The following is a 15,356-nucleotide window of genomic DNA, read 5'->3' on the forward strand; positions in this document are numbered from 1 at the left end:
TAGAACTTCTTATGCAGTTGTCATCGAGACTAACAAGTGTTTACAAAAAAAACTATTTAAAAAAAGTGTCTATGCATGGTCACATTTTTAGATCATAGATTTGTAGACCTATAAGCCTTTCATTGTATTTTGTTTTGTGTAGTTGCCATGACAGTTACTGCCTGCTTAGAGCATACATACCACAAACAGTCACAGAGCACCACTTACCTTATTGACACATCTAATGTCATAATGTCTAGTAGAAAATATCATTTTCTTGCCATCTTGAGCCTGAATGTGTTGATGTGATAAATATGGCTGGTAAATTTGGCAAACACTTGGCTTTAGTCAAGTAGTTTGAACACATTTTTAAAACTTTCTAAATTTTGTAAACCTCATAATAACAAACCTATGCATGAAAAAAAAAAAAAAACAAGTGGCCAGAAAAGGAAATTCTGTCATGTTTTTCTCTCACATTAGTGAAAACTCAGGAAGTATGGATTATTGTAATGTATTGTTATTCTTTTATCATCTTCAGGTCCCCAAAGTCCTTGTGAGCGAACGGACTTGCGCATGGCTATCGTTGCAGATCACCTGGGGCTCAGCTGGACAGGTGAGAAACTTGCTGTAAACATTTAAAATAAAATTTGAAAATCATTTAATGCGCATTTATATTGCGAGTTTAATTTAAAAAGTGAAACTCTTTTTCTGTGCATATTCATTATATGAACACATATATTAGGCATTTGTTTCTGCTGTATAAATATTTGGAACAGCTAATGGAAACTCACATTTCTGTTTCTCGGGAGTTTGGAATGTTACATTAAAAAACAAATCTTATCAACAGTGTAGTCCATTTTATATGCTTAGCTCAGGTAAGATATTTTTAATATTGTCCAGGAATGGCTTCTTATTAGGGATGCCACAGCTGCAGCTTATGTTCTGTATACAGCAGTGTGTGAACAGCCAGCTTCTTCATCACTGACCTCTCCTGGCCTATCGTCTTAATGGAAGGTGTTATTGACTATCTGCTGGACAACTGTCGGCTCAGTAGTCTTTTTTGTGATTGTGTTGGTAATTATATAACATAAATTTATTAAAAATGCTTTTTAATCGGTCACATGTAACATTCAGATTGTCTGAGAAGCTTCATTTTGAACCATAGTCAGCTGCTTCAACATAAACCAGTAATTAAAACGTATCACTTTGTGTGTAATGAATATTTACAGAATATTACGTTATCCTTTTCTATTCACTGAAATAAATGAACTTTTCCACAATAATTTAATTTGGTCAGTTACATTCACACCTCTTCTGCTTAGTTTTCCTAAAGAAATAAGAAATTTCCCTTTCTTTGGTTTCACAATCTGTTTTTTGCTGCCATCTTCAGGTTATCTGAAGCCAGACAACTACATTATTTTAAATCAATGCATATTTTAACTAACTCGCAATGTCTACAATAAACTCAGTTATTGGTTGACCTTGATGCTCATTTTAAAACTAGCGTGGCTTTTCTACACTTCTTAAACATACCTAATAAATAATAGAAGCCTAGCAGGAAGTCAGTACTCTTTAAGTTGCTTTGACAAGTGGAGGTATGCAAAACGTGGAAGAGGAAGAAAAACCTATGAATATAAAACAGACATTTTGTCCATTTTAAGCATTTTATTTAAAATGGTCTCTTTCTGTAATCACAGAGCTGGCTCGAGAGATGAACTTCACAGTGGACGAGATCAACCACATCAGACTTGAGAACCCTAACTCTCTGACAGCACAGAGCTTCATGCTACTTAAGAAATGGGTCAGTCGTGAAGGGAAAAATGCCACAAGTAAGTCTATTTTTATATATGAAAACATGGCTTTCTTTTACAGTCAGGATCAGAAACTGATTTATCATTTTCACAAATGCTTGTATTTAAAAGAAAGTTATCCATTTCCCTGCTGTTCTCCCTTCTATCTCATTTTGTATATGCTCTAAACTGTAGCATAGATTATACTTTAACTGATAACATGCAAATTACTAAGTGGTTTACTTTTGCTGACGTTCATTTTTCATGATTATGTTATGGTTTTTGTTTAAGTCATTAAAAAAAGAGTTGTGGTTTCTTCTCACAGCGGATGCCTTATCTGAAGTGCTGACCAAAGTCAATCGGATGGATATTGTGACTTTGCTGGAGGGCCCAATATTCGACTATGGTAACATTTCAGGCACGAGATGTTTTGCCGATGATAACGCTGTTTTCCGGGATCAGGCTGATGGTAAAGTTTAGCTCTACTAGCTGACCTCTTACCTCTCCCTGCTACCTTTTCTTTTGCACAAATGCAAATATCTAAAGTAGATATTATTACACTAAGATTTGTACTTTGGACAACTGGGTCCCGCAGTTCTCCAAATGCTTTGTTGATTTCTGCAATTACACAGCATATTTGCTTTGAAATAAGCATAATAAACAAAGCTTGACATTATCTTTTACTTTTAAATGTATATTTATACTTTTTTAATGACTCTTCAGTTTATTCTGGGATGTTTGTTTATTTAAATTAAGATATTCTAGTTCAGTTAAAGATGGTGAATCCAGTTGTCCCAAATAATCATTTTTACTGTCAGAACCCTTTTATAAATGCATGCTTACTCTAAACTGCTTTAGATGTTGCTGATTTTTGTCCAAGTAGAAATTAACATTCTAGAGTCTGCCTTTCTCCCTCTATTGTGCCTTATAGAAGTATTCACTTCTGTTAAACTTCTCTTTTTGTCACATTACAACCTCCCTGATATTTATGAGGATTTATTGTGATAGACCAACATTAATTGTGCCTAATTATGAAGTGAAAGGGGAATATAAATAATTTATAATTCTTTTAAAATAAAAATTGTGAGCGTGTTGAGCATTTGAACTCAGTCTTGACTCTCCTGAACAAAATTCAGTGCAGCCAATTGCCTTTAGGAGCCTAAATGAAGTAACGCAGAGTAACTGCAGAGATCCATATCTCTTTTTCTTATATCAAAAAATAACCTCCATAGATCCGATTCATGGAGAAAAGTGGCAAAAAGAAAGCCATTACTGATAGACTTGAGACTTGGCATGAGCATCACCTTTTGGCACAACCTATACCTTAGCATACAGTGAGAACTAGAAATGAGCAGTTTTAATCAAACTGTATGTGTGGGTGTGTGGGTGTGTGGGTGGGTGTGTGTGCGTACGGGGGTGCGTGTGTGGCTGTGTTGGAATGGCTTAGTCAAAGATTAGACCTAAATCCAATTGAGTACCTGTGGCAAGAGTTGCAGATGCTCTGTATCTAAGAAGAATAAGGGGTAAAAACAATTCATGGGATGCTGATTAAGACATAAATTCAACATATTCACAGCTGTAAATTCAGCCAACATTTTCATTTGCCAAAAGTGTTGAAATTCATGTATTACTGGCCTTTCTCTTCACAACTAGGAACAACTGTAATTTGGTAAATCAAAGAAAATGTGTGGAGGTTTGTGTTTGCAACATGCCAACCTGTGAAAAAGTTAAAAGGGTGTGAATACTTTTGCAAGGCACAGTTTTTTAGTTTCTCCTAGTCATCCTCCAGTTCCTCTGAGCCTTCTTTGGATAGATGAGAGAAATTGTTCCTCCTTGAAACCAAACTGCCTCCTCCTGCATTCCCTTCACCTCCCCGCAGTAGTACGAGTGGCTGAATACAGCAAAAACTGCTCTTTACTATTTAAGAGTCATCCACATGTGCCTGCTCCTGAATCCAACGTCATGCATCTTTTCTGTTTCACAATCATTATTTCACAGCACTTTGTGTTCTCCCCCTCCCTCTCTCCTCAATTTCTCTTTTGTTTTGTCCTGCATGTCCTCTGTTATTTTATTTCTTCATAGTGTGTGTCATCATACCCTTAACTCCTAGAGGCGCTGAAACGGCTTATATCCTGCCGACATCAAGTCCATATTTCCCTACACCGACACCAACTCCTCCACCCACTCCCCTCACACCTTCTGCGGCAGCTACCTTCTGTCCTTTATCACCACGCCGCTCTCCAAGTTATGAGTCTTCCATTTCGCTCAAAGACTTGGCGCCTCCTACATCGTTAGAGCTACCACAGTCGAACTGCCCCCACTCTCATTCCTTGCGTCCCGTGCCTCAGTGGCCCTCTTCTGATCCATGCGAATTTTCCTTCTTGCCCCAAATTTCCTCTCCAATCCCCCTAATCACCTCACCTTTACCTTTGTCCCCTGCACCTTTTTCTCCATCAGGCTTTTCAGTCTTTTCCATTCCAACTTCTCCCACCTCAGTTCCAGCCTCCCCCACTCCTAACGCATCCTGCCCTGTCGCTTTACACACAAACACAGCCTCCCTCACGTTATCTGAATATTCTTCTGACTTGTCCTTTCAAACCACATCTTCCTTTAAACCAGACCCCAGTCCTACAACCCCTACCTCCATACTTTCTTCTCATGACACCAACCTATCTCAGCCCATTACCACCCTAGCACCCTCTGCCAGTGACTCTGCAAGCAAAGAGTCTCCAGTTGCCCAACCGTACTCCTCTTCCCGGCCTGCCTCCCCTCTCTCCATATGCACCCTTCCTCCGATTTCTCCCTCCGGGTCCCGTTGCCCCAGCCCCGCCCCTTCTTCTCCTCCTTTGCGCTCCCTCTCTCCTTGTCCTGTTTGCCAGTGCAAATGTTTGACCTCAGTCAACCAGCCACCCGCTCGAACCCGCTCAGATCCTTCTAAAATGGAACTTTTTATTTAGCTCTCTCTGGGTTGATCCCCTTTTCCCTGTCCAATCCTTCCTTCCTCACATCTCTCATCTGTCATCAGTGTCATGTGAGCATGTAACACAACACCCTGGCAAATAATATGATCTTACACTTACCACTACCCACGCTATGATTCATGCAACCTTAGGATGCAGCTTTATCATCTTACGTCTCTGAAACTGTAACAGTCTGAAAATCAGAGACTCTATGAATCTATATTTGTAATTTTTTTTTTCTGTTTTTATTGAGCTAATCCATGGTTCTCAAACTCTAGCACAAGAATCACTTGTGATAAATGACCTGACTTCATAAATGCTTATTACAAATTCTGATATCAACTATACAGATTTAGATTGATCATATATGTTGGAACAGTGAATGATGTTACACCTGAGTCAAGAGCATTCTGGTTCCAATTGTGACTTCTCCTTTCAATATTTGATTGCTGTGTTGACTTATTCGGCACTTTAGTCAGGTTCTGGTCTTTCCAAAGTGCTCTATCACATGGAGTTTAGTTTTTGGGTTGTTTTTTTTTATAACTATTATCAGTAATATAATCTGATGTCAATGTATTGCACTCTATCTTATGTGTTCAAACAGTTTTTATGTTGATATTTCACAGCGCTGTTAAACCATCAGAAGTGCTAATAAATAAGTAATACAGCCATGTTTCACTACTTCTACATATCTGGCAGCTATGAGATACAAAACCTCTTAGTGAGGCTGGGCATTCCTGTTTTTTTTTTTTTTACTGGGACCTCAGAACATCAGATTTTCCAGAACAAAGGAAACGCTCCAATTTTTGCAAGGTGAAAATTAACATGCTAACGTAAACAACGGAGTGAACCAAGAACAAGTGCCTGTTCATTACTTATGCTGCGTTATATTTACTTCTATCACTGGAACTCGGCTCTGGGAAAGGCACTGAATCTCAGTTAACAATATTTCTGTTCCTCGTTTGGAATCCAGTGAATTTTGCTAAGTAGTAACCTGATCACTTAGCAAATCATGTTGCATATCAATAGGGGTTTCCTAATTTAAATGTTAAGTGACCTTGCTAACAACTCTTCAAAATCTGTGCTCATAAGCATGCTTTTCTCTGCATTACATTTTTTCAAACACTGATCACTTGGCAAATAAGTTAGAAGACAAATAGGGTTTGCTAAAACGTAAGTGAAGTGACCAGGCTAACAATTATTAGCAAAAGAAGTTAATGACAATTTATTTCTCTGCATTTTGTTGTTTCAATCACTGTAGAAACATGTTATCCTAAAGGAAAAAATAAAAATACCATCAAAAGTTTAAAAAACAAAAAAACTGTTTTGCTTTTATTCTGCAGCTATCACTATTAAGAATGGCTGTCATATTCTATTCAGACATTGAGTGTTGGAAGGCAATGGGGTGAAAATGCACAATTAACTGTACAAACATGCATTATTGAACCACATCTCTTGTGGACTATTTGGACAGTCCCAATGTGCCAGTTTGCCAAAGACAAAAAAACAACAAAACCGATCAAAGACTTGTTATGACACCGTTTTAAATTGTCAATCCCATTGATGGTACTTAAAACAACTTAGTATTTAAAGAGTTGGTACTTGTTATGAAAAGTTTGAGAACCAATGGACTAAATACTTTACGTACACATACTTTGCAAGAAATAGTTTATAAAATGACATTTGTGATGCTTTAATTGATAACATTTACACTTTTAGTACTGAATGCATTTTTTACATTGATTTGCCATTCTGTAATTTTATACCATATTACATCTTGGCTGGTGTTTGGTTGGATACTTGCTTTGCACTTGAGTCTCTATCTCATTGTCCACGTCACATGGTTTTTGGATTGGGTTTTGTGTTTTTGTCTGTGTCTGCTTGTGTCGTGTTCTGTTGTGGCATGCTTCTGTCGGTGTCTGTACATTTGTCATCCTGTCGCCTACAGATTATCAGAGCATTCTAGCCGAGCTGCAGTCCCCTGCCGCTCTGCAGCCCACCCTCCACTTCCTGGAGCCTGAACTCCCTGTCACCCCCAACCCTTCCCTTGCCCAGCCTCAGCATCTCCATTACCCCTATCCAGACAAGTCTTGCAATCAGCCTCAGTTCGCGAATTGGAGTTCAGTTGTTGATCCTTGTAGTAAAGAACCAGACAGCCCGCCTAAGAGTCCCCCCAGGCCCTGTGAGCTTGCCCTGTCTGCCCCAACCTTTGATCTTCCCGACCCGCTTCCTCCTAAGGTCAGAAAGCCCCACATTGCTTTGAACGACCAGCTTCTTTTGAGTGAAGAGGAGGACAGACCTTTTCAAGAAATGGAGCCCACCCTCAAGCCCAGATCGCAGTCCTTTCCGACAATGTGCGAATTGGACATCGACATTGCATTCTCTACCTCTTCTCCTTCACTGTCATCCATGTCATCGATAACCCCATCATCCCCTGATAGATCATGTATAGGTATGCGGTTGGGAAACACCTCAGATGGGGCACAAGAGGATATAGGTCAGACAGGCGGTCAAGTGGAAGTGAAAGAAGAAATTGAGAAAGTGGTTGAGATTGTTACGGCGCAATTGGAAGAGAGGAACGGATTAGTGGAGAAGTTGGTAGAACAAGAATTGATTAAAAATGTGGAAAGAAAGTGTGAAATGGTTACAAAAGACAGGTCTCAGCTGGTAGAAGAAGGGATCATTTTGCTGGAACCAAAGTGGTCCATAGAGCAGGATAAAGATTATGTCAATGAGCAATACAATGATGTTCAAGATGGGAGTAGAACAGCAGCATGTGAGGAGGAGGAGAAGGCTGAAGATGAATACAATGTGTTAATGGAGCATGTTAGTCTAACTGATAAAGTAGTCAAAGAGGCTGTTGGTCAATCAATGGATGTTGGGGAAAGAGTACAAGTGAAGGAAAAAATGGAAGATCCTGAGTCAGAACTGCAGTCTAAAGATGGACAAGGCATCTATGACACATTAGAAGGGGCAACAGAACGCCAGACTTTGTCTGACCTTCCCCCTCAACCTTGGGTTGAAGCGCTTGAGCCACTGCAGCCCTATGAGTCTGGATCCAATGAGAAAGAAGAGAAGCAGAGAGGCAGAAAAATTCCAGAGGAGGCATTAGGATCTCTGTTGGAGGAGGTGAACAAAGAAGGCTCAGAGGAGACGGAGGAGGAGGACGAAAAGGTGACTCAATCCAGGAATCAGGAGAGACTTACAGAGGTTGAACACGCAGAAAAAAACATATGTTCACTTTCAGGATGGCACAGCGACTCATCCAGTGTGAATGTTGAGCCGCCAACTCCGGGCCGCAGTGTCAGCTCAGACTTACTCGACAAGCAGGAAAGGTACAAGTGCAACCCAGCAGAATGGCACCTTAAGTACGATTTAAAAGGAAAAATAATACCCACTTACTTATTTAAATGAAAATTTGTTTGTTTGTATTTGTTTTTACCCGACAGTCAGGAAAACTCTAGTGAGTCTATCACCTCCTCATCTAGAGCTGAATCAGGGAGGTCCAGACCTAACGGTGATAACTCGAAACACTCACCTCAGGACGCCTCATCGGACTCATCAAACGGCAGAAAAGACGGGACGCCGGTGTCGGAGAAAAAAGTGCAGGTGAAGTGACAGTAAATAATATTTGTTTACTAATCAGGCAAAAGGATTGTAATAAAAAGATAATCTTCACCTGATGGAAGTTGGTTGTGCCTTACAATTAGGTTTCTAAGATAAATAAAATACAACATAAAAATAGCAAAATGTGATTTTTATCTATAGATGTGAAAGTATAGGATTGTTAAGGGCTACACTAATAGCTGACTTGTCAGATGTCAATTGGATAATATGTAATGGAAAGCTGGAACCCAAAATAAACAGAAATAAATGCTTGAAATATACCACCCTGGGTGCAATGGCACTATTTATGAATTTGAGAATAACAAGTTATGAATCATAATTCATAACTTGAGATGCTCCTTTATACTCGCTTTTCTTGTTCAATACAGAACCCAGAAAGAGCTCTATTGAGGAAATCAACAAAATATATCAAATGACAAATTTGTGTATTTGTTGTGTAATCTTTGAACGCATTCTTCCACATCAGGTTAGTGTAGATTCTGGTTCAGAGGAAGAACAGACTGTAACCACCAGAATCTACAGGCGGCGTCTCGTTATAAAGGTACCCTGAAAGCCTGGCGTCCAGGCTCGTTGGGCTTTGGTTTGATTTAGTTTATAGTTCACCGCCTCATTCTGGTGTGCGCTCTGCAGCTTTGGTCTCTATCCCCAGAGGTTTCCTCCATGTTTGTGTGTCTGTGTTTTTAAAGCAGAGACATTTGAGTACATGTGTCATTGGTTGTACTAATGGCAGTTTATGACTGAGGACTAACTCGGGGCATTCTCGTTTTCTGAGGTTTTCTTCTAGCGTGGTGTTGGTGATGGATTATTTTACTTCTTTTTGGAGTAGGAGCTGAAATAAAATGATTTGCTAACCGCAAACACTTACAGGGAGAAGAAGCAAAAAACATCCCAGGCGAGTCTGTGACAGAGGAGCACTACATGGACCACGATGGTAACCTCATCAGTAGAAAAGTAATGTACAACATTCATTCGGATTTATCTCTCTAAATCAGGAGAGAAAGTTTGTTTTTCTTTTTAGAAGGGAACAAGAAACAGCGGATTGTTTATCCCATTGCCTTTCTACCTCGAGCAGGTGATCAGGAAGGTAATTCGGCGAGTCTCAACTCCCACTCCAGAAAACCAAGGAGGTGACAGAAGGCACAGTGACCTTCACCACAGTCCCACTCAGCAAGATTATGGGTCAGAGGTTGGCACAAAGATAACCCTTTAATTATTCTTCCTGAAGGGTTAATCTACATGGGTGTATGGATTTCTGAGGTCATAATCTGGGGGAAGCTAACTGCTGATTAAAAGGTTGGCTTAAAGCTGCACTGAGCACAAACGGCTTTTAACATAATTAAAGCGCACATTTAATTGACTTTAAATGGCTAAATGGATTTTTTATTTTGTTAGTAAGGCATATTTTAAATTTTTCTGGTAACAGCCAGGTAGAATCGCAAGTTTGAAGATGGTGCACAAAATTGAAGTCATCATCCATATATGGCAGCGGCTTCCTGATTTTGTGACAAAAAAGTCCCCTTTTGTGTGAAGAAACGCATAAGATTGAAAAATTATTTGAAAAAAATTGAAAAGAAAAAAACAAGTTCTCGAACTTGTTAGAATTACAAGTTAATAAAAAAAGGATTTCTAAAAATACAGGTGCTCAGGTCTGTCTGTGTGCAGCTCTAAGGTAAACTAGAATCAGTTCAGTTTTATCAGGTTTTTCTTCAGTTTCTCCAGGTTCATTCTTGTTGGTTGCATTAATATTACTGTCCTCATTATTTCAACTCACGGGGATAAAATGCCTTTATTTGATATGCAGCCTTGCATGCTGGACATGAATACAACAGACATTGCAAGCCACTTTGCTCCTCACTGTGTGTGTTTTTGCTGTTTTCTTCTAGCCTAACCAGTTAATAGTGATATGAGTGCTGTGACTTTGTTGTTTCTAACCCTGCTCATAATATGTTATTTTTCCTTCCAGGTACGTAGCTGGTGTGGTCATAATTGTTTAATTTCTATAACACAACTATAACTAACCCTTGCTTTGGATGAAAGCACCATGAAACCAAACCTCCGTGTGCCATTGTGTCTGGTGTTTTTTCTATCCAGTTTGAGGTTTCACATTAATGTTACGGTTGCATGCTGTTAAAAGGACGGAGACATTTTAGTTGAAGAAATTTCTGTGTGTTTGTGTTTTTCAGCCGGGGGATGGAGCGAGGAAATGCAGACGATCGGGGGACAAAAAGCACCTCTAGTAGGGATGGGTTTGGTTTAGCAGGTACATTAAAATACAGTCTACCAATCACTAGGCTAACTTTGCATTAACATTGTTATTACTGGTTAGGATGTGTTTTATGAAAAACATCAGATGTCTATTTAATTGAATTTTATTTTCTTTAGCAGAAGTTGAGGCTTTAGCAGTTTCTTGTCAAACAGTAAATATGCCTCGTCAGTTTCCATCCCAATGAAGCTGCTTGGCAATCAGCCACATCCTGAGCAGACCAGCTAAGCTGTACAATTACAAAATGTTATCAAAACATTATTTTTAGATGAAGTTATAAGCTTACAGTGCCTTGTAAGCTTTAGTCACATTACAACCGCAAACTTCAACGCATTTAACTTGGATTTGTTTGGGATAGAAAACATAAAATAGTGCAGTTTTGAAGTGGAAGAAAAATTCTACATGCCGTTGAGTCTTTTATTTTCGTAAAGGTAGCTGCAAGTCTTTTGGAGTACATCTCTGTCAGCTTTGCATGTCCAGAAACTGACATTTTTGTCTATTCTTGTATCTAAAATAGCTCCAGCAGATCAGTTGGAGAAAATCTGTGATCACTTTTCATTTCTTGCCAGCGACTCTCAGTTAGTTCTAAGTCTGGACTTTGACTAGCCATTATAAAATATGCTGAACGCGCTGTGCTGTGACTGTAGTCACCCAGAGCCACTGTAATATGACTTTTAGATTTGAAAAACACATTATTCAAGGGAATGAGGGAATCACTATTTGATTCAGATGTGTGCTCCTGCGTTCAGCTCCATCCATCTTCCTTTAAACTCTTTTGTTTGGCTCGTACCACTGCAGAAAATTGGATCCATCAACTGATGCATAGAAATTTAAACAATTTTGCACATCGAACATAAATATGTAATTTATCATTTTAAGCAGCCCTCGGGAGACTGGAACAAGAAAGAAAGCTAATTTAATCACATACAGTACTTGCTGTGTTTCACTGTACTCGGTGTAAAAGGCTGTCTGGTCTGAGCTTGCTTATCCCCAGAGCCACTTTTCTGCCCTGCTAAGTGAGCGTGAATAGGAGCCGGTTACAAAGAAAACAGGGCTTATTGATGGCACACACCTCAGCATTGCATCGAGTTGCTGATACCCCTGCATGCCTGTTTTTGTCCACCAAATCCCCAACTCAGAACAGCCTCGTAGCATCCGAAAAGAATTTGTTATCCCACCGGCCAGACTGTTAATCCCAGCTGCTGCTCACCCTTATGTTTGCTGGGAATCATTCCATCTGTGGACATGTCACTTCAAAACAGAATGGCTTTTTGTGAAATCAGAAAGAGAGTTTCTATAGTGACAGGGGTCATGGTAGCAACTACGTGTCAAGATTTACCGTTTTATAATTATATCAAGTGTGCAGCAGAACCTCTCCGTGCACCTTCCAAATAAATATCATGCAGTGCCTTGCTGAAGTTGATCTTTTTCCGCATTTTGTCTCATTACAAAAACAAACTATACTGAATTTTACATTGGTATTTCTATATCACATTTTGTGTTGGTTTACTACATAGTAGCCCAATGAAATGTCCAGACGTTTGTGGCTGCAATACTATGACATCAATAAACAGTTTAAGATGCACGCTTATGTCTTCTTGTAATTGTATGTAAATATTTTTCTTGAATGAATTTGTGCATTTGAGATGGTCATATCAGCTGTAACATTTCACAAAATATTTTGTCTTGCAGGCTCACAGGAACTACGTTAGATGTTACCTGGGATCAAGCACTCAAACCATTTTGGGAGCTCCATCCATTGTGAGGGATTAAAATAAAAGTCCAGTCTACAGAATTTCTGCATCAAGCAAATGATGTTTATTCCGTAAGAGGAGCCTCACCTTCTCAGATTGACGCATGAGCATGAAAAACTCACTTTTGGTCACCATGAGGACCAGGAAGTTCCTTTCTTTCTTTTTTTTTGAGAACTGCGGTGGACCAGTAGACAGTGATTCTGCTTCCTGATTTGTGTGAAACAGTCCGTGCAGTGGATCCACTGGTAGTGCGAGAACCTTCTTGAGGAGCATCATTTGCTGTGGAAATAATTATAATAATTATAAAAAAGACTGCAAAGGCACAACTGTGACCAAAGATGGCACAAATGCTCAAGGAAAGGATAAAGCAGACATGGTACCGCAAAAATAACCTATGAAACACTTCTGACTCGACTACAACACTCGCCTTATAGTTTTTTCTTGATTCATTACTGTCAGGATGTAAATTTTTGGGGGATTTCTTTTTGTTTGTTTTTGCTCCTTTTTAAAACTTAAACTAACAAAAGAGCTTTTTTTCTGTAGAGAAAATGACTGTGTATACTTCTGAAATAAAGGGCGAGTTAGTAATAAGAGTGCATTGAGGAGATGGCTCTTTTCAAGTGCTTTCATAATCTACAGAAGCAGTTCCACTTTCAAAGATCTGACTGTAACTTCACAAGTTCTTGTATATTTAATTATTAGAGCAGGTTTAATGTTTGTACACACACAAAAAAAGCTGGTTTGATTTTAATAGGGAGAAGGGGGTGGGGGTATTTCCAGAAACTTTCTGTTCCCAACCTGGGAACTGATCTAATCCTGCAAAAAAATAAATAAATAAAATTAAAAAGAGAAAAATAAAAGAAGCAGCCTTTCAGAGTAACTCATATTTTCATGCATGCTGTTCACCTTATTTTAGGTACAATTTTTACAAGTTTGCAAACACTGTATTTAAGTGACAAAACCCTTTATCTCTGAACACCTAAAGCCCTGAAACTTGTCACCAGTTTTATATTTTGGACTGGCAAAGGATGCCATTGATGTGTTTTTAATGCTGGGGTTTGGGGTGAAAAAACAAACAAACACATATATAGCTTGTTGAGGATGTGATGTATTGTCTGTCTGTTGAAAAGCTGAGAGAGGGCCAGCTTCCGCTTAGAGGACAAGGTGACCTGAATGTAAATGCTTGTAGGCTGGTTCGCTGTAATATTCAACTCGTTCTGTGTGTATTGGCGATAAGGTGTTGGAGTCCCTGTACACTGTTAGACTGTAATCATTTTAGCTGAGTGTCTATTTGGTTTTCTAACAGCTGGTGTGGTGTTAAAGAAGAAGCATCGAGGCATTTTTTTTATTATTATTTTTTGGACATATAATCATGGGTGGGTGGGAGGTGAAATATCTCCTTGGTTTAAAACACATTAAGGACACATAAAGGATTTGTTTGATTGTAGCTCTCCATAGCATAATGTATGACAAAACACTGGATGGATCCAAACAATAATTTAAGCATAAAATAAATTGTGTTTAACTCTGAAACTGTGTGATCTCTTTAGACTTGAGAGACTGTATATGCAGTGTGAAATAGAAATGTTCTCACTGGCTCACTGAGAGGATTTTATTTTATATTAGGAGCCATCTTTGTATTGGTTTTCATTAGCTACCCATGTAGTTCTAAAGTGTGGTGTACTACTGATGCGAAGCCTCAGTGTGCTGATGTCTATGCTGTGGACATGGATAAAAAAAAACAAAAAAACAATGTAACCTGTTTTTTATTTTTCCTTGTTTGGGTATGGGGTTGCTTAGAAGAAGTCAGGTATGGTGTAAAATTACATCCCCTTCTACTGCTATGTCAATCAGGGGGTACAGAGGATCCTTTCATATGGTTTGAAAGTCAAATTTGTTTTGTCAATTTTGTTAAGTGTTTTCACCTGAGCAGACTTTTTGATGTACAATTCTTACTAACAGAGTGAAGCCATTGAAAATGTAACTATTCTAGCACTTTGGTTATTCAAGGTCTTTTAGAGGCTACAGCAGCAAATGATGCCACCACAAATGTTTCAGACATCTTTAAAAAAAGTCAACCTAAAAATTCCCAAAAAAAAATATAATAATAATTAAATAAATAAAAATGCTAAGATTTCGCAATATGGCTGTTTCTCCTCTCTTTTTTGTGTCCATAAATGGTTTGATATGCAATAACACTTTTTTTTTTAATGTGTAGATGAGTCAGGTTTGTAGGCTGCCTTGCTTTCCAGTTCCACCCACATGTTTTCTTTGAAACATCAGGGCTTTGTGATAACTTCTCCACAACACTGACATTATTGTCATTAAGCTATTTCGCAACTAATCTGGGCTAATCTTCCATTTGGCAGACCCATGCTTTTACTTCCTTACTTATATTTTGTGACATTGCTACATTATTGTCACATAATGTTCCTTCTTCCATATATTTTGGAAAGTAAGTCAGACCCTCTGGCAAACGAGAACAAAATCAACATCATAATCCCCTCACCTCCATACTTTTTCTCTTGGAATTGTGTTTTCACTCCCTTCTTTTTCTTACAAATATGAAAACATTCACTGTCATCATATAACACTGTGTTATATGATGATATGCTGTCTTTCAGAGACATTGCATTTGTCTGAACATTGCTTTCTCTGTTCCTATGTCCACTTGTTTACTGTAATCTATTTTTTTTATATATTATTTATGCTTTAAGACTAATGGCCTCTTCTTTGCTGAATGGCCTTCAGCAAAGAAGGTCGCTCAGTCTGTAAATAAGAACATTTTCTTACTGCATGCACATTTCTCACCAGAAGATATTCATCTCCCTTTCCTTCCTTAAAGGCATGATGGCTGGGCATTAAAATAACAACTGCAAAAAACTGAAAAGACGTTGACAAAAAATGTCCAAGGAACTGAGAATATCAGTCATTAGAGTTCGAACTCTAGGTGGAAAATGAGAAATTCTGTTCAAACCAAAGC

At 38.7% G+C, this 15,356-nt stretch overlaps 1 protein-coding gene across 10 annotated transcripts in view; it reads left to right on the plus strand.

Annotated features, from left to right (window-relative positions):
* The window catches only part of LOC129359710 (ankyrin-3-like), a 91,744-nt gene extending 77,227 nt beyond the window's left edge, over positions 1 to 14,517 (plus strand). For all 10 annotated transcript variants that reach the window (XM_055029531.1, XM_055029540.1, XM_055029532.1 and 7 more), the window contains 10 exons: positions 518 to 592; positions 1,677 to 1,808; positions 2,095 to 2,238; positions 6,678 to 8,064; positions 8,179 to 8,338; positions 8,823 to 8,897; positions 9,224 to 9,307; positions 9,429 to 9,535; positions 10,540 to 10,616; positions 12,312 to 14,517. In XM_055029531.1, the coding sequence (XP_054885506.1) occupies positions 518 to 592; positions 1,677 to 1,808; positions 2,095 to 2,238; positions 6,678 to 8,064; positions 8,179 to 8,338; positions 8,823 to 8,897; positions 9,224 to 9,307; positions 9,429 to 9,535; positions 10,540 to 10,616; positions 12,312 to 12,331 (2,261 nt within the window). In that variant the 3' untranslated portion in view covers positions 12,332 to 14,517. The remainder of the gene's footprint in view (positions 1 to 517; positions 593 to 1,676; positions 1,809 to 2,094; positions 2,239 to 6,677; positions 8,065 to 8,178; positions 8,339 to 8,822; positions 8,898 to 9,223; positions 9,308 to 9,428; positions 9,536 to 10,539; positions 10,617 to 12,311) is intronic.
* The last annotated feature ends 839 nt before the right edge of the window (positions 14,518 to 15,356 follow it).

The sequence above is a fragment of the Poeciliopsis prolifica genome, unplaced genomic scaffold (genome assembly GCF_027474105.1).
Source record: "Poeciliopsis prolifica strain line A6 unplaced genomic scaffold, Auburn_PproV2 SCAFFOLD005, whole genome shotgun sequence".
Lineage (NCBI taxonomy): Eukaryota > Metazoa > Chordata > Actinopteri > Cyprinodontiformes > Poeciliidae > Poeciliopsis > Poeciliopsis prolifica.